General features: G+C 54.2%; 10 protein-coding genes across 10 annotated transcripts; 7 read left to right on the top strand and 3 right to left on the bottom strand.

Annotated features, from left to right (window-relative positions):
- Nucleotides 1-518: 518 nt before the first annotated feature.
- On the top strand, nucleotides 519-2,881 carry BKA58DRAFT_430538 (5-aminolevulinate synthase mitochondrial precursor). The gene is made up of 2 exons (XM_046173066.1): nucleotides 519-971; nucleotides 1,051-2,881. Exons 1-2 carry the CDS (start codon nucleotides 632-634, stop codon nucleotides 2,574-2,576), a joined length of 1,866 nt encoding a protein of 621 aa, XP_046023194.1. The 5' UTR covers nucleotides 519-631; the 3' UTR covers nucleotides 2,577-2,881.
- Nucleotides 2,882-3,005: 124 nt separating this feature from the next.
- BKA58DRAFT_206365 (transcription factor/nuclear export subunit protein 2-domain-containing protein) lies at nucleotides 3,006-10,464 on the top strand. Its single transcript, XM_046165951.1, has 3 exons — nucleotides 3,006-7,808; nucleotides 7,860-7,987; nucleotides 8,045-10,464. Exons 1-3 carry the CDS (start codon nucleotides 3,207-3,209, stop codon nucleotides 10,215-10,217), a joined length of 6,903 nt encoding a protein of 2,300 aa, XP_046023193.1. The 5' UTR covers nucleotides 3,006-3,206; the 3' UTR covers nucleotides 10,218-10,464.
- Nucleotides 10,465-11,208: 744 nt separating this feature from the next.
- Nucleotides 11,209-13,273, top strand: BKA58DRAFT_412675 (choline dehydrogenase; the record flags this gene model as incomplete). Its single annotated transcript, XM_046172367.1, has 4 exons — nucleotides 11,209-11,278; nucleotides 11,403-11,522; nucleotides 11,580-12,314; nucleotides 12,489-13,273. 4 exons carry the CDS (start codon nucleotides 11,209-11,211, stop codon nucleotides 13,271-13,273), a joined length of 1,710 nt encoding a protein of 569 aa, XP_046023192.1.
- A 756-nt stretch (nucleotides 13,274-14,029) lies between these two features.
- On the bottom strand, nucleotides 14,030-15,157 carry BKA58DRAFT_318525 (heterokaryon incompatibility protein-domain-containing protein; the record flags this gene model as incomplete). Its single annotated transcript, XM_046167676.1, has 2 exons — nucleotides 14,030-14,363; nucleotides 14,439-15,157. Coding segments are annotated over 2 exons (1,053 nt in total), but the record flags the coding sequence as incomplete, so codon positions are not given.
- Nucleotides 15,158-15,750: 593 nt separating this feature from the next.
- BKA58DRAFT_422257 (uncharacterized protein) lies at nucleotides 15,751-18,392 on the bottom strand. Its single transcript, XM_046172821.1, has 2 exons — nucleotides 18,221-18,392; nucleotides 15,751-18,173 (listed from the first exon to the last, which is right to left on the bottom strand). The coding sequence occupies exons 1-2, from the start codon at nucleotides 18,324-18,326 to the stop codon at nucleotides 16,021-16,023; spliced, it is 2,259 nt and encodes a 752-aa protein (XP_046023190.1). The 5' UTR covers nucleotides 18,327-18,392; the 3' UTR covers nucleotides 15,751-16,020.
- Nucleotides 18,393-18,508: 116 nt separating this feature from the next.
- BKA58DRAFT_388171 (E3 ubiquitin-protein ligase bre1) lies at nucleotides 18,509-21,377 on the top strand. The gene is made up of 3 exons (XM_046170623.1): nucleotides 18,509-18,838; nucleotides 18,914-19,057; nucleotides 19,107-21,377. Exons 1-3 carry the CDS (start codon nucleotides 18,665-18,667, stop codon nucleotides 20,970-20,972), a joined length of 2,184 nt encoding a protein of 727 aa, XP_046023189.1. The 5' UTR covers nucleotides 18,509-18,664; the 3' UTR covers nucleotides 20,973-21,377.
- A 128-nt stretch (nucleotides 21,378-21,505) lies between these two features.
- BKA58DRAFT_388170 (uncharacterized protein) lies at nucleotides 21,506-22,462 on the top strand. Its single transcript, XM_046170622.1, has 3 exons — nucleotides 21,506-21,940; nucleotides 21,992-22,081; nucleotides 22,138-22,462. Exons 1-3 carry the CDS (start codon nucleotides 21,798-21,800, stop codon nucleotides 22,256-22,258), a joined length of 354 nt encoding a protein of 117 aa, XP_046023188.1. The 5' UTR covers nucleotides 21,506-21,797; the 3' UTR covers nucleotides 22,259-22,462.
- A 133-nt stretch (nucleotides 22,463-22,595) lies between these two features.
- On the top strand, nucleotides 22,596-23,533 carry BKA58DRAFT_318780 (uncharacterized protein; the record flags this gene model as incomplete). Its single annotated transcript, XM_046167689.1, has 2 exons — nucleotides 22,596-22,731; nucleotides 22,779-23,533. The coding sequence occupies 2 exons, from the start codon at nucleotides 22,596-22,598 to the stop codon at nucleotides 23,531-23,533; spliced, it is 891 nt and encodes a 296-aa protein (XP_046023187.1).
- Nucleotides 23,534-23,739: 206 nt separating this feature from the next.
- BKA58DRAFT_206337 (SGNH hydrolase-type esterase domain-containing protein) lies at nucleotides 23,740-25,299 on the top strand. Its single transcript, XM_046165950.1, has one exon. The coding sequence runs from the start codon at nucleotides 23,947-23,949 to the stop codon at nucleotides 25,153-25,155; it is 1,209 nt and encodes a 402-aa protein (XP_046023186.1). The 5' UTR covers nucleotides 23,740-23,946; the 3' UTR covers nucleotides 25,156-25,299.
- On the bottom strand, nucleotides 25,246-26,030 carry BKA58DRAFT_363974 (uncharacterized protein; the record flags this gene model as incomplete). The annotated part of the gene is made up of 2 exons (XM_046168835.1): nucleotides 25,246-25,285; nucleotides 25,345-26,030. The coding sequence occupies 2 exons, from the start codon at nucleotides 26,028-26,030 to the stop codon at nucleotides 25,246-25,248; spliced, it is 726 nt and encodes a 241-aa protein (XP_046023185.1).
- Nucleotides 26,031-26,039: the final 9 nt, after the last annotated feature.

The following is a 26,039-nucleotide window of genomic DNA, read 5'->3' as shown; positions in this document are numbered from 1 at the left end:
ATCCAGGCCTATGGGTCGCAGATCCTCTTGGAATTGTAGAGATCAACCTCACGAAATGGGACGGTGGCGGCTCCGACTTAGAGGGTAGAGGCCAGGTCGCCGGGCAAAAGGCGGGGTACGCTAAGACCACAGACTACACCGGCGTAGTTGAAGTTGAGATGTTGTACGCTTGAGTTGGAACACGACCAGGTTTCTGCAGTGAGGTGAACAAAGGTGGCAACTTGAAGCACCGCGTGGAGTTGTGTCGACGCCAACGTGGAAGGGCTGACGGGTCGCAAGCAGGTCTTATCCAGGCATAGTGAGCTGGACCCAGGACCCCTCTCACAGGCGCAGTGCGAACCATGAAACTATCCGTGTAATTACTCTCCGGAGTGCCGTACCGCTGATGAACATGGTGTCGGCAGTACTGCAAGCTAATATGAGTGGGCCAATCATGACGAGTCCATTTGATGCCGACGCCCGGCATACTAGATTCCGCGCTATTACCGCATGTAATTCACGTAGTCGCATCTTTGACACATTTTCCAACCGTCTTTCTCTCTCGCACTCTTCCTCACCCTCGCCTTGCACTCAATTTGCCCGCACATCTACAAAACACCCAGAAACCATACACGCCGCGCATTTGACCAACATGGAGGCTCTTTTGCGCCAGTCGAAGTCCATGTGCCCGTTCTTACACAAGACGTCACCCGCCACGCTCCGCTCCCTCTCTACCACGACCACCGCGGCTGCCCGCCAGGAGGTTTCCCCCGGCGCTGGAAGCATGTCCAACCTCCAGGTCATCGCTCGTCGCTGCCCTATCATGGGCAAGGCGCTCGCCGTCCAGAGCTCCCGCAATGGCAACAACGCTCTTGCCGGCGCTTTCGGCGGTGTGCGTGCTTACCACACCCGAGTGAACCGCGCCAGGCTACACACGACGGCGTCCAAGGAAGCCCAGGCTGTGGATCTCGAGAGCCTGAGGGGCAAGCAGGGTACGAAATTCCGACGAAGCCGAGAGGCCGCATCTTGGACGTGGCAGAAAATGTCGAATTGTAGGCTAACATCGCTCAGGACCACCATTCCCGCATGCAGCTCTCAAGCCTGCGAACGCTAAGCCCTCGAATGTCGCATCCGCATCTGCCCCGCAAGCCGCTACGTTCGATTACGAAGGCTTCTACCACAACGAGCTGGACAAGAAGCACAAGGACAAGTCGTACCGCTACTTCAACAACATCAACCGCCTGGCCAAGGAGTTCCCGCGCGCTCACAAAGAGTCCCCCGAGGACAAGGTGACGGTTTGGTGCTCCAACGACTACCTCGGCATGGGCCGCAATCCGCACGTTCTCAAGTCAATGCACGAGACCCTGGACAACTACGGAGCTGGCGCCGGAGGTACCAGGAACATCTCCGGACACAACCAACACGCTGTGGCATTGGAAGACACGGTCGCGAAGCTTCACTCCAAGGAGGCTGCGCTTGTCTTTTCCTCTTGCTACGTAGCCAACGATGCGACGCTTGCGACTCTCGGAAGCAAGCTGCCCAATTGCGTAATCCTCTCGGACAGCTTGAACCACGCCTCTATGATCCAAGGTATCCGCCATTCGGGCGCGAAGAAGATGGTTTTCAAGCACAACGATCTCGCAGATCTTGAGGCGAAGCTGCAATCAATTCCCTCCGAGTACCCCAAGATTATCGCATTTGAGAGTGTGTACAGCATGTGCGGCTCAATTGGTCCTATTGAAGGAATCTGTGATCTCGCTGAGAAGTACGGAGCCATCACCTTTTTGGACGAAGTCCATGCTGTAGGCATGTACGGACCACACGGCGCCGGTGTTGCTGAGCATCTCGACTACGAAGCCCACAAGGCAGGCAGACCTCAAGGCACCGTTCAGGACCGCGTAGACATCATCACTGGCACTCTTGGAAAAGCATATGGCTGCGTTGGCGGCTACATTGCTGGCTCTGCCAAACTCGTTGACACCATCCGCTCGCTCGCTCCTGGCTTCATCTTCACTACTTCGCTCCCACCCGCGACCATGGCAGGCGCCAAGACCGCCATCGAATACCAGGCCAACTACCAGGGCGACCGACGCCTGCAACAACTGCACACTCGTGCAGTCAAGGATGCGTTGAACGAAAAGAACATTCCCGTTATCCCGAACCCTAGCCACATCATTCCGGTCCTTGTTGGAAACGCCGAGGTGGCCAGGAAGGCGTCCGACATGCTTATGGAAGACTGGGGCATCTACGTCCAGGCTATCAACTACCCTACTGTCCCTGTGGGCCAAGAGCGCCTGCGCATTACGCCTACCCCAGGCCATATCCGTGAATACCGCGACCACCTGGTCGAAGCCGTGGACGCTGTGTGGAACCAGCTGGGCATCAAGCGCACAAGCGAATGGGCTGCCGAGGGCGGTTTCATCGGTGTCGGTGAGGCTGGCAAGGAGGAGGTCGCTCCCCTTTGGACGGACGAGCAGCTCGGTCTGACTGACGTTATCAACGAGATGAAGTCAGGCCAGGGTGCGACTGGAATTCTCGAGGCTGTGCTTGAGAATGAGCGCAAGGCTACGGCACAGGCTGTAGCTGCTGCGGCTTAGGTGTCTGAATCAAGCAATCGCTGAGAAGGTCTGGTCGCTCGTTTTGTTATTTGAGACCTATGTAGTTGGGCGACACGTTGACAGCGCAGCGAAATCTATTCATCATTCGTCTGCGCAAGTATATCGTCATAATGCATACTGCCGTGATGCTTGAGCCTTGTGGATCTTGAATGTGCATAGGGTCAATACGCCATAATAGCATTGACTGATGAACGAGATTGTACGACCAATTCTTGCCTATTGTAGTCTGAAGTGAGCGTGAAAACGTGTCTTATTATTGTCGTATTGCTGGATTCGGCCTGGTGGAGGACGGATGGGGGATGCACGGTTGCAGCCTTGGGTTCACGTCAGCCATTGCGCTAGTCGGAGCTCCCAGGGTTTGAGCCTCACGAAATCGAGACACGCTCCATCATCAACCCGCGCCCGCCCCAACGCGACTCCCCCGATTTGGCGCTGCCAACTCTCCATCAACTTGCCGCCTAATTCATTTCTCATAATCATTGTCGACTGCGGCGCGCGCCTATCCATCACCGACACCCCGGCCCATTCGCGAGCCAGCGCCGCATGCTCTCCACACATTGCATCGACTCTCTTTTCGCGCCGGTCTCTCGATCGTAAGAGGGTACCATCATGCCTCCCCCACCCAAGCGCAAGCGGGGCGACCGCACTTACTCCCAGGACGACGACCGCAGCGGACGACCGTCGCCGCATCGCCCCCAAAACCTCGGATTCTCGCACGGCCAGCAGCAGCAAGCCAACAGCCCGCGCGGCGGTGGCAGGCGTCAGAGCAGAAACAACGGACGCGGCGGTAACTCGAGTGTTCCGCAAAGTCCAAATGTCTCACACCCATCGCCGACTGCCATGTCTCCACCCGCAAACACATTCCCATTGAGTAGGCAACCTCAAACCGCACCATCTACTCCCGCGCCGGCGCCCACTGCGTCACAGCCCCCGACGCCTTCTACACCGCGCGAGGTTCCGGACAGCAATGAGTTCCTGACACCCGACCGCGTCGCTCACTGGAATGGCCAGGCACGCGACGCTGTGGTGACGGCTGCTGTGGCTGCTCAAGGTGCAGGCGACGTACTCACCCTCTCGGTCATATTCACTGAGATCATCGAGGCGTCTATGGGCCAGCTGCTAGACGCCGGTGAACTGGGATCCATAGTACGCGACATCACATCCGCCCCAGCTGACGACCAGCTCGACCCGGTATCGACGTTTCTCGACACTCTGAGCTCGCTCACGCAAGATGAAAGCAAACACGCGCTCGTACGGCAAATGCTTGTCGCAACCGACATTGAGCCCGCGCGCATGCGAGCCGAGCTGGAGAACGACCTCTTGAAGTCCCTAGGCCTCGTCCGCGATAGCTTCTCCAAGATGGCCGTTCGCAAGGCAACCCACGCCCTGTACCGACAGTCCAACTACAACCTCCTACGCGAAGAGACTGAGGGCTACTCCAAGCTCATGACCGAGTACTTCACCACCGTGAACAACGAACCGCCTACACAAGAAGTCGTCGCCGAGACCTGGCAACGAGTGAATGCCTTCATTGGCGCATTCGATCTGGACATTGGAAGAGTCCTCGATGTGACACTCGATGTGTTTGCAAACCTTCTTGTCAAGCACGGAAGGTTCTTCGTCAAGCTGTTACGAACGAGCGCATGGTGGCCTGAGCTACGTGGTTTCGACAACATTACCTGGGACGAGGCCGAAGTACCTACACTTCCCCAATGGGCACGACCCGATGCGAAGCAGTGGTATTACAACGACGAGGAGAAGGATGAGCAATTACGGTTACGAGGGTCGCGCGATCGCAAGTTCTGGCAGCGTGTCGGTGAGTTGGGTGACAGGGCAGGCATTCAGGCATACTTTGAACTTGGAAGCCGTCGTATCACTGCGAACAACCGGCAGCCGGACCAGACGTTACCTGCAGAGGGTGCGACGCTGTCGAATCAGCAGGCCGCTCGGAAGTGGGCCGATGAGTGGATGGAGCAGACCAAGACACTCCCACCCTCGGGAAACAGCATCGCCGCTCAACTGCTTGGCTTCAAGCTTCAGTTCTACGCATCCGATGTCCGCGATGCTTCCGACGAACTCCCGGAGAACCTTATGTATCTGATCGCGCTTCTGATCAAGATTGGCTTCATTTCTATGCTGGATCTTTACCCACATTTGTATCCACTAGAGGAAGACATGGCTGCACACAAGGACAAGCTCCTCAAGGCCAAGAAAGAGAAGGAAGACAGTGAACGAGGTGCAGTCGTCAATGCGCTGACAATGGCCGGCGCGCTGCCCGATGAGACCCCCGGCCCGCCAGCTGTTTCTCGTCTCAGAGATGCTGAGAGCAGGTCCAAGTCGGATACTGCACGAACCACGCCTACCAAGTCTGACGAGCCCACCGATAAGAAGAAGGCCCTACCCGAGCCCAAGGACCAGAAATTCACCCTCTTGAAGAGCTTACTGTGCATCGGCGCACTACCGGAAGCTCTGTTCATCCTTGGACGGCATCCTTGGATGCTCGACGTTTACCCCGAACTGCTGGACCTCATCTTCCGTCTGGCGCACCACTCTCTGAGCAAGGTTTATGAGGATTCCAGGCCAGCCGTAGCCGAAGAAACCGTCATCGCTACCAAAGGTGCTGGTAACCGGGGTCTCATGAGGCCAAGCGATTACGTTCCTCGACGAACTCTACGATGGGCCAAGCCTGACAAGAAGGATCAAGATGGAGGAATTGATTACAAGTTCTATTGGGAAGACTGGGTCGACAGCGTTCCTATGTGCCAAGAGGTGGATGATGTGATCAAGCTTTGCACCAGCCTCCTAGGCTTGGTGGGGCCAGAGTGCGGCAAGGACAGTGTTCTCCTGACCAAGATCATACGTATCGGAAAGAAGAACCTTGTGGACGATCCCTCTGACTCGAACCGAAAGCGGTGGGTCGACTTTTCAGCGACCTTCATTGCGCCTGCAATCACCTTCACCGGCAGGAATCCTGGAGTCATCAATGAGGCTTGGGATCTGTTCAGACATTTCGACACAGCCACTCGGTATACCATCTATCAGCAGTGGTTCAACGGAATGCTCAAGCCGGTGATCAAGACAGCTTTCAAGCAAGTCGAGGTCGAAACCAGGAAAACTCTTAGTCGTGTTTCCGCTACCAACACGAAAGAGTACGGTCGTAAGATTGCGAAGATCTCGTATGCCAGCCCCGGAATCGTCTTCAGGACGACAGTCAAGCAGTTGGTCAACTACCCCAACATGATCACTGCTTTGGTAGAGTGCAGCAGGTATCTTACCTTACTTGGATACGACGTCCTCACCTGGACGCTGGTTACATACCTTCTGAGCCCCGATAAAGAATCAAATCAGGAAGACGGTATGCTGTCTGCACCGTGGCTGAAGAACATTGCTACCTTTGTCGGCAAAGCTTACGCAAGATACAACTTGATGGACCCTGTTCCAATTCTGCAGCTCACGACGCATCAACTCCTGAATGCTCAAGGCGAGCTGTATATGTTGGACGTTCTTGAGCAAATGGTCAAGTCCATGGGTGGCATCAGCCTTAGTGGCTCTGTCTCGGAGTCGATGGCCCTGGCGCTTTGTGCAGGCCCTGTGCTCCGCACATTTACCTTGCAGTATCGCCTAGCCGACAACCGTACCCAGGCTGCTCCTTCAGCAAGGCGTCTAGTCAGGTGTCTAAAAGAGACGGGTTTGGGACCACAAATTCTCATCGCACTTGCGCAGCACGTGGAGGCGTACATTCACCGCAACGACCAGCTTGATGTACCCGACAAGCCTGTACTCTTCACCGTCGACAAGTTGCGCTCCGATATGCTCCAGTATATGGAGCTCCTCCGAACATACCTCTCTGTGGACGACTTTGACGCTCTTTTCCCTTCCCTGGTAGAAATGATAGCCGACTACCACATCGCGCCGGACGTGGCTTTTACCATCGCTCGTGCAAGCATATCAGCCAAGGCTAATGCTTTCCGGGTTGAGCAACGCTCGAGGCTAGTTTCTGATGCGCAGCCGAATGACGATGTTGCCATGAGTGGTGTGGAAGAGTCACCAGTCGTGAACGGAGAGCAAGAGGCATCAAAAGCAACTGAGGATGTGGAAATGAAAGATTCCGCGCCTGAAGACTCGACTGCTGCTGCTTCGGATAAGCTGTCTTTGGCCGATGTACCAAACGCGGAAATTGAAAGTCTTGCAAATCAGCTTAAACAACAGCTACCCGACGCCTTCGGCGACTATCCTTGCCTGTCCTACTACGTCACCTTCTGGCAGTTGTCTCTGCCAGACGTCGTCGCTGATGCCGAGAGCATCAAGCAGCTATACAAGGAGTCAATCGAAAACTTGGAGCGACAGCTGCCCGCCCCCGTCCCTGAGCGCCGCGGCTACCGACCCAACGTACCCAAAGCTGACTCCGAAGCAACGAAGGGTATCAAGGAGAACATTGCCAGGCTCAAGGAAGAACAACAAACTGTTACCAAGAACCACGCTGCGACGCAGGATAGTCTCCGCGTTGAGTTGCGCCGTTGGTTCGAGGGTATTCCAATGATGGGTCCACAGTGCGACCTCCTGCACAACGCTCTGCTCCAAGATTGCTTCATTCCTCGCAGTCGTATTTCTCAAGAAGATGCGCAATATGCGTTCTCCATGCTCATTTTCATGCACAGCTCAGGCGTGCCAGGATTCCGCATGAGCAGATTACTGGATATGCTCTTCAACGCCAACAGGCTTACGTCCATCATTAGCATGTACACCGAAGCGGAGTCCTCATCTTTCGGCCGTTTCCTTGGCGGCATCCTGCGTGAGCTGCAAGTCTGGCAAGAGAACAAGGACGATGCTTTTGTTAAGCGCGCCCACGGTTCGGAGAAGAACCTTCCTGGCTTTGGTAGGGGCTACGACGGAGAAAGGAACGTAACAAGCTTCTTCACGTACGATCAGTTTTGCATGGTCTTGTTCAAGTGGCATAAGGCACTTGCAACTGCACTTAAGACATGTTTGGAGGGCGGCGACTATATGCAAATGCGTAACGCCATCAACGTCCTTCACGCACTTGGCACCAATTTCCCTAGAGTAAAGAGCTTGGGCACCGAGCTGAAGGAGACGGTTGATCACTTGAAGAAGGCAGAGCAGAGGCAGGATCTTAAGAGAGCTTTGGAATCTGTTCTTGGTCCCATCCTCAAAGGAGAGAAGCTTTGGCAGGAGGATCATGTTTTCCGCAACGTGAGTTCATCTCCATCGATACGTCCACGACAGCGAACTAATACGCCTCAGGTACCAGCGCCCCCTGGACTTCCGACAAATGGAAGTGAGAAGTCGACTGCAGAGAAGGGCAAGACTCCACAGCCACAGGACACGAAGCTCGACGCATCTGCGCCTGCCTTTAAGACAAAGCCCGAAACGTAAGTTGACAAATTGCGCCCATATTATCAACAGTAAGACTGATCGACATCTTCCAGAAACGGTACCCCACTACGTGAATCAAGCGACAACAGGTCGAAGCATGATAGCACAACCCCTGCGCCTTCGAGAGATAGGGAACCATTCAGGCCAACGCCAAAAGCCTCCGATAGTAGGCCTTCCACGCCATCACAACCGGAGACAGGTTCTGGCAGGCCTCCAATCAAGGGCCCTCCGATGCATCCATCGTCTGTTCCGCTGCGACCAGATAACAGAAACATGTCTGGACACAACACCCCAGTTAGTAGACCATCGCACGCACTGCCAACACGACCAGACTCGCAACCGAGGGCACGGCCATCGGAACGCCCTATGGTCGACCGTACGCCCGAGAGCGCGCATGGCAGATATGACAGTAGAGGTCCTCCAGCCGAATACGGCCGACTAGATCGTACAGCAGATGCTGCGCGTCAGCGTGAGGCATCGCCAGGTCGGCGCGGTGGGCGACCACTACCTGGTGGCAGAACTCCTGAGAGGATGCCTCCAGCGGCCGAGCATCGCGAATGGTCTGGCAGAGAACGCGATTACGATGACCGGGCTATGCGAGGACCTCCGCGAGATGCGCGAGCGCCAGCAGTACGACCGCCAACGTGGGATCCAAGAGACCCTTATGATGCGCGGGATTCACGTGAGCGTTCTGACCCTCGAGGTTACCCTGCGCCTGCAGCGACGGAGCCTCGCCGGATGCCGTCTACTTCATCATTGGCCAACGAATACCGTCGAGATGGTCCTCCAGTCAACGCCCCATATGCTGCGGAGCAGAACGACAGATCTTCGCGACTTCCACCGGCGCCAATCCCAGCTAAAGAGGAACCTACAGTCAACCCAGCGCGTGCTGCCTTGATCAATCAAGCAGAACATGGCAGACATGGCCCACCCAGGTCTGATCGCGACAACCGTGGCGAGCGAGATTCTCGTTTGAACTCGCCGCGTCATAGCGATGATAGACGTGGTGATGATCGTCGAGTCGATGATCGCCCGCCTCCTGGATATCATGGTCGCAATGATGCGCCACGGGATCCTCGGGATGAGCGTCCTCAAATGCCACCCTCTAGTGGGCGAAACCACCGTGAGGATCCAGGAGCCAGTACTCCAACCGGTCCACGTGGTGGTCGCAACGAAGCCGCTGCAACATCCCGGGCTTCGCGGGAGATGTTCCAGCCTACACCTGGACCACGGGCACAAGACCCCAACTATGGCAGGCTGAACCAGCCTGCAGAGCCCGCGCCACCATCTGGCCCACGCAGCGATCGAACATCGCAGCCTTCAACACCGAGTGCACCCACCGGCCCCGCAGCGTCACTACCAGCAGGCATCCATCCTAGTAGACTGGTAAACATCGAGGGCAGAGCACCGAGCGGGCCACCACTTCAGACCAACATGCCGAACGCTCCAAGCGGTCCGCGTAACGGAGGTCGCGCTCCTCAAGGCCCTGTTCCATCATCGCCAGTCGGTCCTCGGCCCCCAACAGGTCCCGGAGGACCTAGAAATGCCGGTAACCCACTACGTGCCATCAACAACGTATTGACTGGAAATGCACCTGCCGATCGATCAAGCGAACGTAATGCACCTCATTCCAACCCTCCGGTGCGTGGTCGCGGTGCTACTCGCGCCAACGGCCCAATGGACGGATCAGACATGACGAGCCCAATGCCACCGCCCTCGCTTGATTCAACACCTAACCGCATGGACAACCAGCACCCAAGGAGCAGTCGAAACGACGATGTACCGAGCAGGATGGAGGGCGCTCCGCAAGAAGAAGGCCGTTCAGAATCTCGCAGTCACCGACACCGATCAGGCCGCGAGCGCTCACCCGATCGATCCGGCCGCCATCCCGAAGAGCGAAGCAGCCGCACTGCACCTTCCGAACGCGCAGAGGGTGACCGTGGCTCTGACCGTGGCCGCGAGAAGCGAGGTGGCGACCGAGAAAGCAGCCGTCGCGAACGCGGCGAACGAGATGGCGAACCGCGATCAGGGCGTGAGCCTCGCGAAAGCAGCAGACGCGAGCGTGGCTCCCGTGACGACGGACGCTCTTCAGGAGCAAGGGAGGAAGGACGCGATAGGAGGAGCCGTGGTGGCGGAGGAGGGGGAAGCAGCCAAGGAGACGACGCCCGCAAGAGGGGTCGCGATCCCCAAGATCAAGCCCATGGAGATACCAAGAGGAGGCGTTAGACGCGCCCTACTATTTCAGCACTTACGAGTTTGGCGTGGATGAGGGGGCAACACGACACTTGAACCAACATCATCATCATCATCATCAACAACATTCAAGAACAACCCAACTTTACACTTTCTTCTTCTTTCTACTTTTCATTGTAATTCTTCGTATTTGGGAACCGGGAGAGAAATTGTGCATTGCGCGGCGTTCTGTTTTTGTTATATTGCCACACCTGCCACAAACAGCGGTTCTCAAGGCATTTTACGATACCCCGAGGACGAACTTGGTCTTCGAGCGCATTACAGAAAAAACGGACGAGCGAAAGATTTGCATTATTGGGAGTTTTGCTTGTGCGATTTCATGGTAGCTGGTAGCTGGATGGGATTCCGGTTATCAAAGTTTTTTCTTCTCGTTGTTTGTATCATCATCAATCATGCCAAAGAAGAGAGAGAAAGCAGAGAGCGAGGAGTTGCGGATATGAGTATAGATATTTCGTTACTGGTAATGAATGGACGTGGAGGATATTCTGAACATTTTATCTGAAAAGTGTGATATCAGTGGCAAGCAAAACACCCCATTGAAATTCTCTATCAACATATTCCATCTTCCATCCTGTACCCATCCCGCCCAAGACCTAGCAAGACTCACTATATCCATCTCACCCGCAAAAGACCTTCCTCCTCGACACTACGCACCCGCCATCTTACACACGTACAAGCGAAGCCTGCTACTGATTTACTCGCATCCGCGCCTCAATGTAAAATGCTTCAGTACTCCTGCTCCTGCATGTACTGTGGAAACACTCCGCGGCTCATCATCCTGGAGGATCGGGTGTAGAACCGATATGGAAGGTGAGGGATGAGTAGTTATGTAAGGGGAGGCAGGGGTGGTGCATTGAGGCGGCGTTCGGCGGGTATAGGCAGTGTGGTATGCATTGGAGGTGCGTTCGGGGCCTTGTAGTTTTCTTTGACTTTTGCTCCAAGATGGAAGGGAGTTAGAGCTTGTATGGATAATTGGAATGTGCATGCAGTTGGGATTGCTGAGATGAGCTGCTGTGCGTTGTGGAACGCGATTGGTATGTAGGTCTGGATGGGTGTAGAAACGATCTCGCCTGGAAAAGAAGAGGTGAAATGGTCAAAGTCAAATTGTAGCCAAGATGGTGTCTTCATTCGTTCAACTACTGTTCAGTGTTTTTACAGCTGCTGGAGTCTCAGCTATACACATCACGGCACCGCTAAACCAAACCTACGACTACATCATCGTTGGAGGAGGAACATCCGGCCTCACAGTCGCAAACAGACTAACAGAGAACGGAAAGCGTAAGTCAAAATCTTCTATTTTGAATCCATACCCTCCCGTTCTGACTTTCGACACAGACACCGTCCTCGTAATCGAATACGGCAACCTCGTCAACGACCCCAGCATCCTCGTCCTAGCCAACACCCTAAGCTTCGTCCCAACCCCCGAGCGCTACTTCAACTTCACACCCGTCCCCAATGCTGGCCTCAACAATGACACCACGAGCCCGCTCGCAGCTGCCATAGTTGGCGGAAGTAGTGCTGTAAAAGGCATGTTCTTTGACCGCGGCAGCGCTGCCGACTACGATGCGTGGGAGACCCTCGGCAACAAAGGCTGGGGCTTTAGAAACCTACTTCCTTACTTCAAGAAATCTGTGACCTTCATGCCGCCGAGTGAAGAAGTGGCGAAGAAGTATAACTACAAGTGGGATGTAGACGCGGCGTATGGTGGACATGGTGAGATACAAGTCTCCTTCCCGCCGTACCAGTTCCCCGGTCAAAACCGCTTGTGGAATGCGTGGAGGGAGATTGGTGTGGAGAAGCCGAAGGAAGCTGCTGATGGGGATGCGATTGGTAGTATTATGGCGCCGAGTGCGATGGATCCGGTGATGAGGACGAGGAGTTATGCACGGACGGCGCATTATGAACCGTTTGCGAAAAGGGTGAATTATCATCCCTTGACGGGATATCGGGCTACGGAGGTTTTGTTCAAGGAAGGTGGTGAGTTGGAGGCTGAGGGAGTGAGTATGGTTAAGGTGGGAGGCACGGAGAAGAGTGTTGTGAAAGCGAGGAACGAGGTCATCGTTGCGGCAGGTGCGGTTTAGACGTCGTGGCTGTTGCAGCGCAGCGGTGTTGGTCCAAAGAGCGTCCTTGAAGAGGCTGGCATCGCGGTTAAGAAGCATCTGCCGGGTGTAGGTGCAAACTTCCAAGACCATCCTTTTAGAGGCAGTGTCTAGAACTGGACAACCAACCCATACTTTCCCACAGCTGGAGCCTTAACAACCAACCAGACCTTTTATGCCGAAGCCGAGAAAGAGTACACACAATCGCGTGAAGGCCCTCTCACAACATCGCGAGGAAACCAGGCGGCTTTCTTACCCCTCAAGACCGTCGATCCAGAAGGTTGGCAAACGCTTGTCGATGCCGTCACGGCTCAAGACCCGACTCCCTATCTCCCAGCTCAATACGATGAAACGCTCATCGCAGGCGCTAAAATCATACACAATATGACCGCAGAATATCTCGCACGCGACGACGCTGCAGCGTTTGAGTTTACCTTTGCAGAAGGACCCATAGGAAGCGCTGCGATAATGCGTCCATTGAGTCGCGGCACCATAAACATTAACCCAGCTGGTCCTGCATTAGGCCCACTGGTTGACTGGCGGACCTTCTCAAACCCCCTAGACATCAAATTCGCCGTGCAAGTGGTGCGCTTTTCGCGACGCTTCAACACGCTATCTTCTTTCGCTGGTCTCGGCGCTGTTGAACTCTCGCCTGGATCCAATGTTACAAGCAATGCTGCGATCAAAAGGTATTTGCGCAGCACGATGGATCCGACCTTTGCTCATATGGCTGGCACAGCGTCGATGCTTCCAGAAGAACTTGGTGGTGTGGTGGGAACGGATTTGAGGGTTTATGGCGTTGGGAAGCTGAGTGTGGTCGATGCGAGTATTGTTCCGTATTTGCCAGCCACGCATCTTTGTACGACGGTTTATGCTATCGCGGAGAAGGCGGCGGATGCTATTAAGGCGAGTACGGGGTGGGATGAGTAGGAGTGTTGGCGCAGTGTATGAGTCGCTTGGGTAGAACAGTTGTCCAGTTTGTACCCGATCATGGTTTTCGTGCCGAGTGTGAACTGTGCGTCTGGCCGGGAAACAGCAGTGTCGGTGAGTTTCTTGAAATGCCAGTCGTTATCAGAGGATATGGATTATTTCGCGATCTTCATGTATATCCTTGCCTGCCATGAACATGCTCCAGGCTTCGTTCCAGGTCCTCATCATGCCAATTCTTCGATACTCCCGTCTATCAGCGTTTAGTGGGGTCAAAACGAGGACTATCATCTCACGGCCTCCCCTATAGTCTTTTTGCACGAGACAGGGCACACACCAAGCTTCGTATCCATCGGATGAGAGTTGGTGGGTGCGAACGGTTTCACCACCAGTACCTTCCGGGGCTGAATGGATCTTTTTGTGCAGTCGTTCAGCCGGATATCGTTTCAAGATATCCTCGTAGACTTCCAACGAATCCAGTGAGACACTACCAACGAGGAGCCCCGTAGGTGTGTCGAATGCATGAACACACAAAGGGCGTGTCTCCTCGTCAACTACAGGTAGTGTAGGTTGTTTCGAACTTGTTTGACGTGGTGTCAGGAATATTCGCCGCATTTTGGTATAGATAGACAGTTTAGCGAATTTGATGTAGCCGAAAGTTGCAGGAGACCCTGGTAGATACGAAACTTCCACATCGACGACCTGTATTCCTTCTTCTGGAAGTCGGTCTAAGTAGAGCCTGAAGAACTTCACACACATACCATGTGCAGAGGCCCAGGACCAAGTCGGCGCAAGATAATTAGGGAAGTTCTCGTTGATGGACCTTGGTCCATCTCTGCGAAACTGATCATTCCGCGAACTAACCCACCAGCATAGCCCAGCTTGCAAATCTTCTTTCCACAACCCAGACACATAGGTGAGATTGTAGTTCTTTTGCATAAGACTTGCCAAACCTGCAATTGCAAGCAGCTTGTCCGAATCAACACTCAATGCCCTCTGACTGTAGTTCCCAGCCATATCGTACCAAATGTCGAAGTGATTACGTTGCTTCGAATCTGCGAGAGGTGGTATCTTGCTGACGATGTCTGGATGTCTTACTGTCAACCGCATTGCGTCGTTGGTACTGGAATATATGTTCTCGTTAACTTCTTCCCGATCATCGTATGACTCTAGTGTTTTCATACACGGATGATTTTCATTTGCGAATGCCATCACGCAAGACCACTCCACCGCGTTAGTGTTAAAAGTCAGTGACCGTCCTGACAACACCTCCTCTTGAAGAACCCATCCTCTTGTTTGCAGAGCACTGCGACGGTATTTAACAAAAGGTTGGATCGATATGCATTTCCGCAGACATTGTTTATCCCGTTTCAGAGTTACCTGAATGTTGCAAGATTTGCTACCTCGGGCGTCACGGTCACAGAAGAGACCTGTATCAGTGTCCGAACCGTTGGCTGCGAATATGGTCAACTTCGACTGTCGATATATGTCTCCCATCTTAGCCATTTCCTTTCCCACGTCTTCAGGATCATCTTGAATGATACAAAGAGCATCTATCCATAGGTAACGATATCCGAGAGCCGTGGTAACCTGCAAAGATTCTCTAAAGGTTTTGGGCATTGCATCATCGACTGGTAACTTTCGTCTGAACTGTTCATATAAGCCGGATCCCCTAGTACTCAGTAGTTTCTTTCCTTGGCCCCAACAATAACTCAAAGTTAAGTACTCTGCTCGCATCCCCATGGTTTCCATGATACGAGCTTGGCCATTAGTCTCGATTTCGATGACCCGGGTGGGTAGTATTGGTAGCGTCTGCGACGAATTGGTCATGTTACAAAGATAATGTCCCTCTTGACACTTTTGGACCCATGTCTTTATCAAATCCATGTTGTAGTCAGATCCTGTGTGGCTGTCGACGGCTGAACCAATTGGGTTGCATCGCTCTTCGGTTTGTGACGAGAGAACGTACGAGAGATCAAGCATAGTACTTAAGTCGTCTGCATCCCGTGTCAGCTAGGTTCATGAAACATGTTCATCTATTATACCAGAGATAGGCTTGTGTATCCTGAGTGAAACTAATTCTTCTCCACAGCGCAGCTTCATTCCGTCCCATTCTGAATATTGCGCTTTAAGTTCCTTGTCCGCGGAAAGCTGTCCCATAGAGAGCAAAACTGGTGCGATTTCGTGGTCGTTATCACGACGCGTGTGAGCAGACCAATTATTTTGGAATAGTTGAAACCAGAACAGGGCACACACTCGACATCCTCGGCCGGCCGAGAGTTCTAGTGCTGTTCGTGAAGGTTGATGTACGCTTACAAGTTCCTTCTTCCGACTGTACACGAATGATGGGTCTCTTAGCCAATAGGCATGCTGCACCCAGACCTCCTCGACGGGTACGAACACGAGGTCTTGACAAAAGTGGCACAGCATAGTGTAGGTCGATGCTGTACAAAAGGCGCACGAATGATTATGGGAAATTCCTCGACTGTGAGGTGAAAGAATGGTGGAGAACAACATCTACGCTGCGCGGGGAAGGAACCAAGCGGGGCTGTGTAAGCAAGATCAGGCAGCCAGAACAAACATCAGCCTCAGGACGCCATTGCACCTTCCAAAGCCTTTCATGCAGCATCGCCAATCAATTGTTCTTTTCGTTTGCCTCCTGAGGCCGCATAATCTAAAGGGTATCATATCCATCAATCATTGACTTGGCCGTATCACACTTGGGTCACTGCAACCCTACGATCCCGCGGCTATTCCTGACCCCAAGTATCATCATCACCAATCTCGCCCACAATCTCCACGCCCTGCTCCTCCTGAAAAGCAACCTGTTTATTCTTCCCCCTCTTCTTCTTGCCCTTCCCATTCTCCTTATTCGACCCGTCACCCACCGGATTCCCATCCTGATCAACACCAGCAAGTTCCCTCTGGCGTTTCCTCTCCTGAGCCTCTGCTTTTGCAGCAGCGATTTTCTCCGCATACTCTGCTTCCTGTGCCGCCATTTCGCGCTTGATCCTATCCGTGTCGGCGAAGGATTCCTCGGTCTTTTCTGACTTCTGCAGGAACTTGTTCCAGCCGTCGCCGTTGATCTCGCAACGGCCTTGGAGAGCGGCGCGGATGCCGTCGGGGTTATCGCGTTCTTCGCGGGTGAATTTGGTTTTGATGGAGCGGCGGGTGAAGCCGGGGAACATTTGGGATATCATCTGGAAATCGGTGCCGAAGGATCTGAGGCCCTCGTAGAATAGGTCCGTAAGTTCCCGGTCCCAACGTCGTCCTTGACCAGGCAGGAGGAACTCGTTGGGGAAGCGCTTGTTGTTCTTCATGAAGCTGCGGGTTGTGAGGCGTGCGGTGATGTCTTGGTCTTCAACGACAGTCATGTCGCTAATGAGACGGTCTGCGTCACCCTCTCGATCGATATATCCAGTGGTGGGATCTATTTCCATCTCGCCTGCTGCGTTCACACGAAACCTGGGACCCGGTTCAATCTGTGAAGCCGCCAGCTCTGCTCCTGCTTCTGCCAAAGCTCTGTCCTGTTTTTCTTGATCTGCTTTCGAAGGGATGTTCTTGTTGTCTTCTTCTCTTCGACGTTGCTTAACGGCATCCCAATCGATGGTACGCATTTGCTTCTCTCGTGCAGACAGCTTTCCAACGCGAAGATCCCGGGCTGCTAGAGTATCCATATAAGTTTCATTGGGGTCAATCGTCTGGTCTTCGGCATCGGATGGTGTGGGCTCTCGTGGCGGTCTCCCCTTCCTTTTTTTCTCCTTGACTGTGCCTTCTTCGCCTTCAACACCATCGACCTCTTCACCCTCTGGAGTGGCCCGTCTCCTCCTCTTTGCTTTGGGCTTGCGACGCACGGCTGCTGCTACAATCTCATCAGCTATGCGGCCGACTTCATCTTCTGGGCCTTCGACGACCTCGCTGCTCAAAGTCCCCTTGGTCTTCCTTGGCTTCCTGGCTTTCTTCGGTGGCGCTGGAGCCTCCTCGCCATCTTGTGTGGCGGGTTTGGTGGTCTTCTTCCTTGCACGAGGCTTGGGGGCGGCTCGTTTTCGGGTGGGCTGAGCCTCTTCTTCGTCTTCCCCTTCCTGTTCAACGTGTTCTGCATCTGGATCTACTGCAGCGGCCCTCTTCTTGCGTGGCTGGCGAGGCTTTCGAGTCGGCGCCGCGGCCACAGCCTCCTCTTCGCCATCTGGGGGGTGATTCACCGCTGTCCATGGAAGCTTCCTCCTCTTTCGCGGTTGTGGAAGGGCCTGGGCATCTGCAGTAGGGGCGGAGACATTCGGGCGTGCAGTCTGTTCGCCGGTGTTGTTTGCTGGTACCGGGGTATCGACAACGGCCGCAGCTTCGACCTCAGGCTGTGGCTGTGCAGCTACTTCCGTTTCTCTTTGTACCGATTGTGACGGACCCGTAGCATCTCCTCCACTTGCAGCGACATCCTGACCCGCTGGGGTGCCCAGCTGTACGGGTAGTTCTATACGACGCCGCTTGGGTGACCTGCCGCCATCGCCCGCGTCTTCCAAGTATTGCGTGGTGAGACCTCGGTCTGTTGCAGGCTGTACAGCGACATGAGGCTCCTTCTCAGCTTGTGTTTGGGTGGCTGTATTGGTAGGTGCTGGAGTGGGGAGTGACTGGGTAGGGTTTGGGGTCGGTTGCGGAGGCGCTGTGGAAGACTCGGCTGTACTGGGAACAGCTTGGGGAGTAGTCGCTACGGTAGGTTCCTGGGTCGCGGCTGGTGTAGGTAGCTGCGCGGTAGTCGGAGGTTCAGTCGCGGGCGCATTCGAGGGCTCTGGTTCGGCCTGCGAAGTTTGCGATTCGGCAGGCGCAGAAGGTGTAGGAGTCGGAGCAGCAGCGGCGGCAGGTCGTCGTCGTGCGGCCTTGGGTGCGAACTTCTTGCCCGTTGTATTCTCTAACTAGGGCTTAGCAGAGTCGGCGCCTTTGCATGGGACGACTCACTATTAATAAAAGAACTAAAGGTCGCCGCCGCAGGTTTAGGCGCAGGTGCAGGCGCTCTTTCGCTACTGGCAGCAGGCGGCTGATGGGGAGAGTCCTCGGCAGCCATGTCTATGCAGCACTCGTTCAAGCCAGGCTCTGGCCGCACGCACTCTTTCTCACATTGGCGGGCAGTGGTGGGGAATGTGCAGGACGCAGATGGTCGCGTCGACAGACACAGACCACGCCCTAGCGCGACACTAGCTCTTGGCAGTCCACCCGGGCTGCTAACGAACTCTCTTCGCTCGACCTCCTCACCCACCGGCCTCACACGACACACCCGCCCTCCTGCCGCTGCCTCTCGCCCGCCCGTCCCCTACTTGCCTTGAATCCGCTCCTTCATCTCCCTTTAATGACCTGAGAGCGCGCGCGTCTTCGCTGCCCATTCACGAAGCCGGTGTCTCCTCGATGAGGCTCGAAGCCAGGACCGTCGCACCCCCATCGCTTGACGCCGTCAAGATGGAGGACCGAAAACGGCCCATTACCGACGACGCTGCTCCTCCCGCTAAGAGGCAAGCCGTGACCGTCAACGGTGCTCGCTCCCACCCAGACGCTGACTTGCCGTGGAAAGATGACATCGAGGTTCGCCCCCCGATCACCTCCCGCCCTCCTCCCACGCCCACGGCGCACACACCCGCTGACCACTCGAATCTACAGTCGTTCCAGAAAGATGCCATTCTGCGCCAGATGCGCGAGTTCAAGCGCGAGAAGGCCACCGTCGAGTCACAACTAAACGAGCTGGAGGGCCGCTCCAAGTACCACGATGACCACCTCCGCACAATCGACGCTTGGTTTGATCAGGTCAGTACACCGCTGGAATTTGATTGAGGTGATGCTAATTGCTGCTTAGCTTATCGATGAAATCAAACTCCTGGGCGCCGAGAAACTACCTGCATCATCAGGCGATTCCGATGCCTCTCAGTCGGTACCCGCTGCGCTTCTGTGCGAGGACGCCCAGACGTTCAAGAAACACCTCTCGGACCGCAAAGAAAAGATCCTTGCATCCCTTTCCGACCTCTTTGCGAGATATCCTGCAAGCAGTCCTGAGGTTGCGAAACTCCAACAGAAGCTGTCAGAACTCTTGGTCACGGAGAAGGACCATGTTGTGCGACTACAACGCGTCACTACCGAGAAGGAGCAATTGTCTGACCGGTTGGACACGGCTACCCATCGCTACCTGGTCGCTGAGAAGAAGCTCGATCGCTTGAAGAGCGCCCAAGTCCAGAAACTCGAGCAGCAGGCGCACGGCACAAGCGCGCCTGCAAAGGAGGAAGCTCCATCTACTAGCAACGGAACAGAAGCCGTCAATGGTACCTCACCCGGACCGATCAGTGAAGAGCTGGAAACTGCAAAAAACCAGGCCTTGGCCGAGGCAGCCAAGAGGAAAGAGCAGCTCGAGCAGATCGAGCAGGAAAACAAGAAGCTCACTGAGGAAGTTTCAGCATTGAAGGTCAAGCTTACCGGGTTGTCGGATGATGATTATGCGAAGACCGATCTCTTCAAAGCTATCAAGAACCAGCATGAAGACGTGATCAAGCGAATCAACAACCTCGAAGCCACCAACATTTCCTTGCGGGAAGAAGCGCAAAAGTTTCAAGCAGAGCGAACAGCCTACAGGATCAAGGTGGACGATGAGGTCCGCGCTAGCTTGGCAGACAGTGCAAGCCACGTTTCGCAAGCAGAAGCGAACTGTGCTCGCATTCGAAACGCCCGCGACGAACTAGCCACCAAGAATAACCTCTTGGAGGCCAGCCACAAGGATTCCAAGGATTCTATCGAGCAGGCGAAACAGCTTGCGAGCGCATGCGACAGCCGCATTGCTGCACTCGAATCGGAATGCGAGCGACTGCGACTCCAGATTGCAGAGCAGCAGAGTTCAGGAGATCAAGATATGTCTGGCTTAGACGACTTGACACCGGAGCAGCTGCGCAGCAAGATCTCCAAGCTTGAGAGCCAATGCAAGATTCTGGGCAACGAACTCCCGTCCATGGAGTCAGCATGGAAGAAGGCGCAGGCGATCGCGAGCAAGAAGATCACCGAGATTGCTGCGTGGGAAGAGAACATTGCCAAGGCACATGCGGACAAGGCCAAAGCGGACCAAAAATTCTTTGCAGCCATGAAGACCAAAGGAGAACTGGAACAACAAATCCGCATCCTCCGTGCCCAGGCTACCAAGGCCACGGAAGTAGTGGCGCAGTTGAAAGAGGCGGATTCCTTGAGCCGGTCACTGGTCGACAAGCTGGAGAAGCAATGTGCGGAAATGCGATCGCAAATGGACGATCTTTCTACCCAGCACCGCCAGCTGCAACAAAAAGTCAGCGAGAATGCCATCACTTCCGAGGGTCATGTCAGCCAGATAGCGGAACTCAAGAAGGTCGTCGAGGCCAAGGACGCGACATGTCTTGCAGCAAAGCACGCTCAACGTGAATCGGAAACCGAGCGAGACAAGCTGGCTGCACAAGTGACTGGACTGGAGAAGCAAGTGCAAATCTACAAGAAGAAGAGCACGGCCAATCAAAGCTCCGAGGTGTCGACGATGGAGCTGTTGATCCAGTGTCAGATCTGCAAGAGCAAGCTCAAGAACACGGTCATCAAGACTTGTGGGCACATGTTCTGCGACCAGTGCGTGCAAGATCGACTCACCAATCGCGCGAGGAAGTGCCCGAATTGCGGCAAGGCCTTTGGCAGCAACGATACCATGCGCGTCCATTTGTGAGAGCTCTGCAAACCGGATACCCTTTTCTTATTCCCTGCATTTTGCCACATGTACATCACCACCTGCATTTCCTTCAGTACCCTTTCTTACAAGTTTACAATAGCGTTGAAGGCGAATTTTGAGGCCAAGCACGAAGCAGTGCCTGGAACTTTGGTGTTTTGCGGGTGGCTTTCTGCCAGTTTCATGGCGTTGGTGTTCGGCAGCGCAAGAGCGCGAGACAATGTACGATGATAGTTGCGATGCATGTTCAGACGACATGTGTTAGCATGTTTTACTAGATGCACGGAGTTCGTCTCTCGGTCGGCAATGTTTCCGCGGATGGGTTTAGATAAATTTCGTTGGCTCTGCGGAGCTCAGGCCTGGGATGGCCCAAAGAAAGAATGCAAACAAAGATACCATGCCCAATTTCTGTTATATGGTGTGATTTTATAGCCTTTGACTCACACATGAAAATGGGCCAGTACGTCTGGCTGGTGCACTAGTGGAAGCGTTGATTGCCAGCCAACCATATGAGAGCTGTCATTTCAAACTGAAAGCCGGATCCGGGATGTTTAAGTGGGTGGGCCCGTGAACGTAGGGATGTAAGGCTGAAGGCGCAGGGTATGACGTTCCTCGCCGTTGCCCCACGCGACAGGCTACCATAAACACCCTGAAGAAGACTACTATAACCACGACCGCAACCCGCAATAAGCTCCTTTCAGACTGCACCTCTTCAGCATAAACTACAACAGTTCCAACTTGCTACGAACTCCAGAAACCATTTACTTCTGAAAAACTTTCGATTAAGTCTTCCGCCTTTACATCAACCGCAACTACTCTACAACAATGGCCACCAACGTCCTCAGCCCTCGCGACACCAACGCGCAAGTCAAGCCCATGTCTTCCCCAGAGAAGAACGCCGAGAAGAAGGACTCCAAGAGCCTCGACTACCACCGTCAAGTTCTGCAGTCGCGCCTAGACAACGGACAGTGAGTTCATACATGTTCATATCCCACCGCGCATCACTAATGATACTCCAGAGAGCAGAAGTTTGTCTCGCCGTCTGACGAGATCATGAGTCCTGCTACACAGAAGTTGCAGGCTTTCAAGACCAAGCACGCCATGAAGAAGTAGGTCGCTTTGCAACTGTATACCAGCAATGGGATGTAGACTAACGCACGTATAGATCGAAGCCGCAGACGCTGTTTAAGAAGACAAGCGCGAAGAACTTCGAGTCGAGCAAGGGCAGCGGCACACTGATGTTCGCCGATATCCCCAAGAAAGACACAAAGGAAGAAGATGCGTAGACATGGGCTTACAGCCATCCTTGTTTAGCGTGTGCAGCATCGTTTTTCTTCTTGGGCGCAATTGTCATCTGTATACCCTGTTGCGGCTTGGACGCCTTCGGATGATAGGCTGGTTCTGGAGTTTTGATTACGGATGAATGACTACGACAATCATGACCATATATATTGATGAGACGAGACGCAATGGAACAACGTTATCATGCATTACTATCTTCAGACTAGGCCTATGCAAGTGTAAAGCTGCATGCACCCGAATGGATACCCGTCTATCTTCGGCATAGTCGCCGAGGCGCATGTTGTACCCTACTCTAGCCGCATCATCGTTCCCACGCACACGATGACACAACCATCTTCGAAGCAACAAGCCCTCCAAGACGAGATAGCCGATCTCGAGAAACGGCTACAGGATGCAAAAGCCAGACTGAATCAGGACAGTGTCGCAGCGACACCATCGTCACCCGCAAATGACGCAGGTCCGTTATCGCGACACACCCACCCTCCCAGCTCCTAACACGCATAGCCCTTCACGCGCTCCTCCTCCTCGCCGACTCTGCCCTACCACTAGGTTCCTTCGCCTTCAGCAGCGGCCTGGAATCGTATCTCGCGCACCACAAACCGTCGCCGCCGTCGGCATCACAGTTACCCGCGTTCCACACCTTCCTCCGCTTATCGCTCTCAACACTCGCAAGCACATCGCTGCCCTACGTGCTAGCTGGATATCGCACCCCGCAAGCCATCGAGACACTGGACAATGACTTCGACGCTAGCACACCGTGTACCGTTGCGCGACGGGCGAGTATAGCACAGGGCCGCGCGTTGCTGGCGGTTTGGGATCGCAGTTTTCGGGCGCAGTATAACATACCCAATACACATGCGTCCCGCGATGCTGAAAACGGGTTGATGGGTAGTGAAGTCGCTGTTAAAGCGCTCACGGCGTTTTCTGCTGCACTGCGCACTTCAGAACATATCAACGTGCATCTCGCGCCGCTGTGGGGTCTCGTTACGAGTATCCTGGCTGTTCCGCTGCAACAGGCTGCGTACCTGTTCCTCTTTTCACATGCGCGCACTGTGGTTAGTGCGGCTGTGAGAGCGAGCGTTATGGGACCGTATCAGGCGCAGGCGGTGCTTGCGAGCGCGGAGTTGCAGGATAGGATTAGAGGGCTGGTGGATGAGGGGTGGGATAGGACGGTGGAAGATGCGGGGCAGAGTGTGCCCGTTATGGACCTTTGGGTTGGGAGACACGAGAAGTTGTATTCGCGGATTTTTAACTCGTGAAGACTGATCTGAAAAGCAACATGGAAGGGCTAGCGATGCATGAAACCGGACAGATACGGGTGCTACCTCAAGCTTCCGTGGCTTGTAGGTTTCCGACCTTTCGGCTGTAACCGATGCATCAAGCCTTTGCATCCGTAGGTTACTAAATTTACGAGGTTGATGATGTTGAGACAAACCTCTGTTCCAGCCACTCGTTGTCCAATCATGACCTCGTGGGCTCTCGATTCGCGCTTGAAGAGCTCAGCTTACGACGCGTGACTACAGTGCCCCAACGGCGCGGCAAGGCAACAATGATAAGAAAGTTATCTTGACATGTTTGCTGTTTCACGAGAGCACAACTTGCTGGTTCATTATGCCCTTGGAGGGATTTTCGTGCTTACTTGACTCCACTATACATTCTCAGTGCTGGCACCATGTTCCTTCCAATCCTCATCAACTGGCTCTCAGCCACCACCTTCTCTAGTCCTTCCAACAACGAACTTCAGTCCCCTCTCCTAGAACCCACCACTAGATTCCCATGGATCCAACGCTTCGCCTCAGTCGGCGACTCCTACGCCGCAGGACTAGGTTCCGGCACACGCCTCGACTGGTCGTGCTCCCGCTACACTTCCTCCTACCCCAACATCCTACAAACCACACTCCTCGGCCCCAACCCGAACCGCACCCATCAATTTCTCGCCTGTTCCGGCTCTACAAGCACCGAGATCCTCTCCCAGCAGATACCCGCTCTCCAAGACAATCTCGACCTCCTCACCATCTCCGCAGGCGGAAACGACATCGGTCTGACACCCATACTAAGTAACTGCATCTACCAATTCTACCTGTCAGGCGAAGATGCCTGTCAAACAGCTATCACCGAAGCCCGAGCGCGGATAGCGAACGAGACAGAACTCTATCACAACGTCACTCTCCTCCTCGACGCCGCAAAACCAAAGATGAATCAACAACACGGTGTGATGTACTACACAGGCTACGCATCCTTCTTTGGCGCCTCAGACTCCACATGCGACAACGTCACCTGGGCCGTCTGGAAAGACGTAGAATGGACGAAACAATATCTCACACGCGAATTACGCCAGGAGCTAAACGACATGGTGCACGCTGTCAATGCCATCTTGTTCAAAGCCGTTAGAGACGCTGGGCCAAACGTCCGGTTCATAGATTACGACGCGGAGGTGACCAAAGCACGGGGTCGGTACTGCGAAACCCACGTCCTAGAACCAGCTCCCAATCGCAACGGCCTCGTCTTCTACGAATGGAACACAGTTGACACCGGCGAGAACAAAACGGCGCTGCAGAACTACACGGGGGGTGATGTACCGAAGCATTCGTTTGAGGGGGGTATTGCGAGAGATGTTAATAAGACGTTGGAGGAACATCCGGATTGGTCGTTTGATCCGAAGAAGGGGTTTGTGGATAAGAGAAAGGGGGGGGATAAGGGGATGGAGGGAGAAGGTTGGTTAGGCGATTCGATTCATTGGTTGTTGCCGGATAGTTATAAGAGGGTTTTTCATTTGAGGCCTAGGGGACATGGGATAATAGCGAAGCTGCTAGTTGAAGATTTGGAGAAAGAGGGGATGAGGAGGGGTGGTGAAATGGGGGGTTGGGTGGAGGAACTTTAGGTTCATTCTACTTCTTGAATGACAGTACTGGCATGTGCTTCTTCCCCCTTAACTTCTTCTCTCCTAACTTCGCCATCGCCACTCCCTTCACTATCCAACGAACCATCCCAATCCCAATCCACAACACCCCCTTCCTCCCTAACCCTCCTATCCATCTCAACAACCCTCCCCCTAACATCCCCCAAACACACTCCCAAAAGATTCTCCCCCCACCAATCCCTATAGCCCTCCGCCTCAAACGCCCTATACCCAATCCCCCACACGCGATCCCTCCTCCCCGCCTCCGCCAACTCCCTCACTCCCGTCCCCAGTAACACACTCCTCATATGTCTATTCCCATTCCCCGCTCCTTTCCCAGCATGTTCATTCCCGCCCGTGAATTTATACCAGTTCCCCATTCGTGCGACCCGGCTTTTCACTGTGGTCCAGGCGGCGAAGGAGAAGTTCGTGACGCGCTGACCGTGTTTCTTCTGCGTCTTCGGATCCGGTGTGGATAGGATCAAGCTGCAGATGTGGAGGTCGGAGAAGAAGAGGGATTTACAGTACATGTAGGATTGTTCGGCGCATGTGAAGGATAGGAACGGGTTGGGGTTGCCGGGGGAGGTGGAGGCGTGGTTGGTTAGGATATCCGATGCTGATATAGTTGCTGTGGACATACTGGAAGTGCTGGATGATGGTGGTGCTGGTGCAAGGTCGACGAGCCATTGGAGTGATGCGATGGGGATGCTAAAGGGGCTGGGGTGCCATTGGCAGAATACGCCGTGGGGCTTTTCGTTGGGCATGTAGAAGAATATTGTTCCTTTCTCTTCGTCTTCTTCGCTGGGTTTGACTTTCTTTGGCGGACGGCCGGCGGGATGGGGTTTGTGCTTTCCCATTGTGTATTA

This window comes from Alternaria rosae, assembly GCF_020736505.1.
Source record: "Alternaria rosae strain MPI-PUGE-AT-0040 chromosome Unknown BKA58scaffold_7, whole genome shotgun sequence".
NCBI classification, from domain to species: domain Eukaryota; kingdom Fungi; phylum Ascomycota; class Dothideomycetes; order Pleosporales; family Pleosporaceae; genus Alternaria; species Alternaria rosae.
The sequence above is the reverse complement of the archived record's forward strand: the minus strand, read 5'-3'. Positions and strand labels throughout refer to the sequence as shown.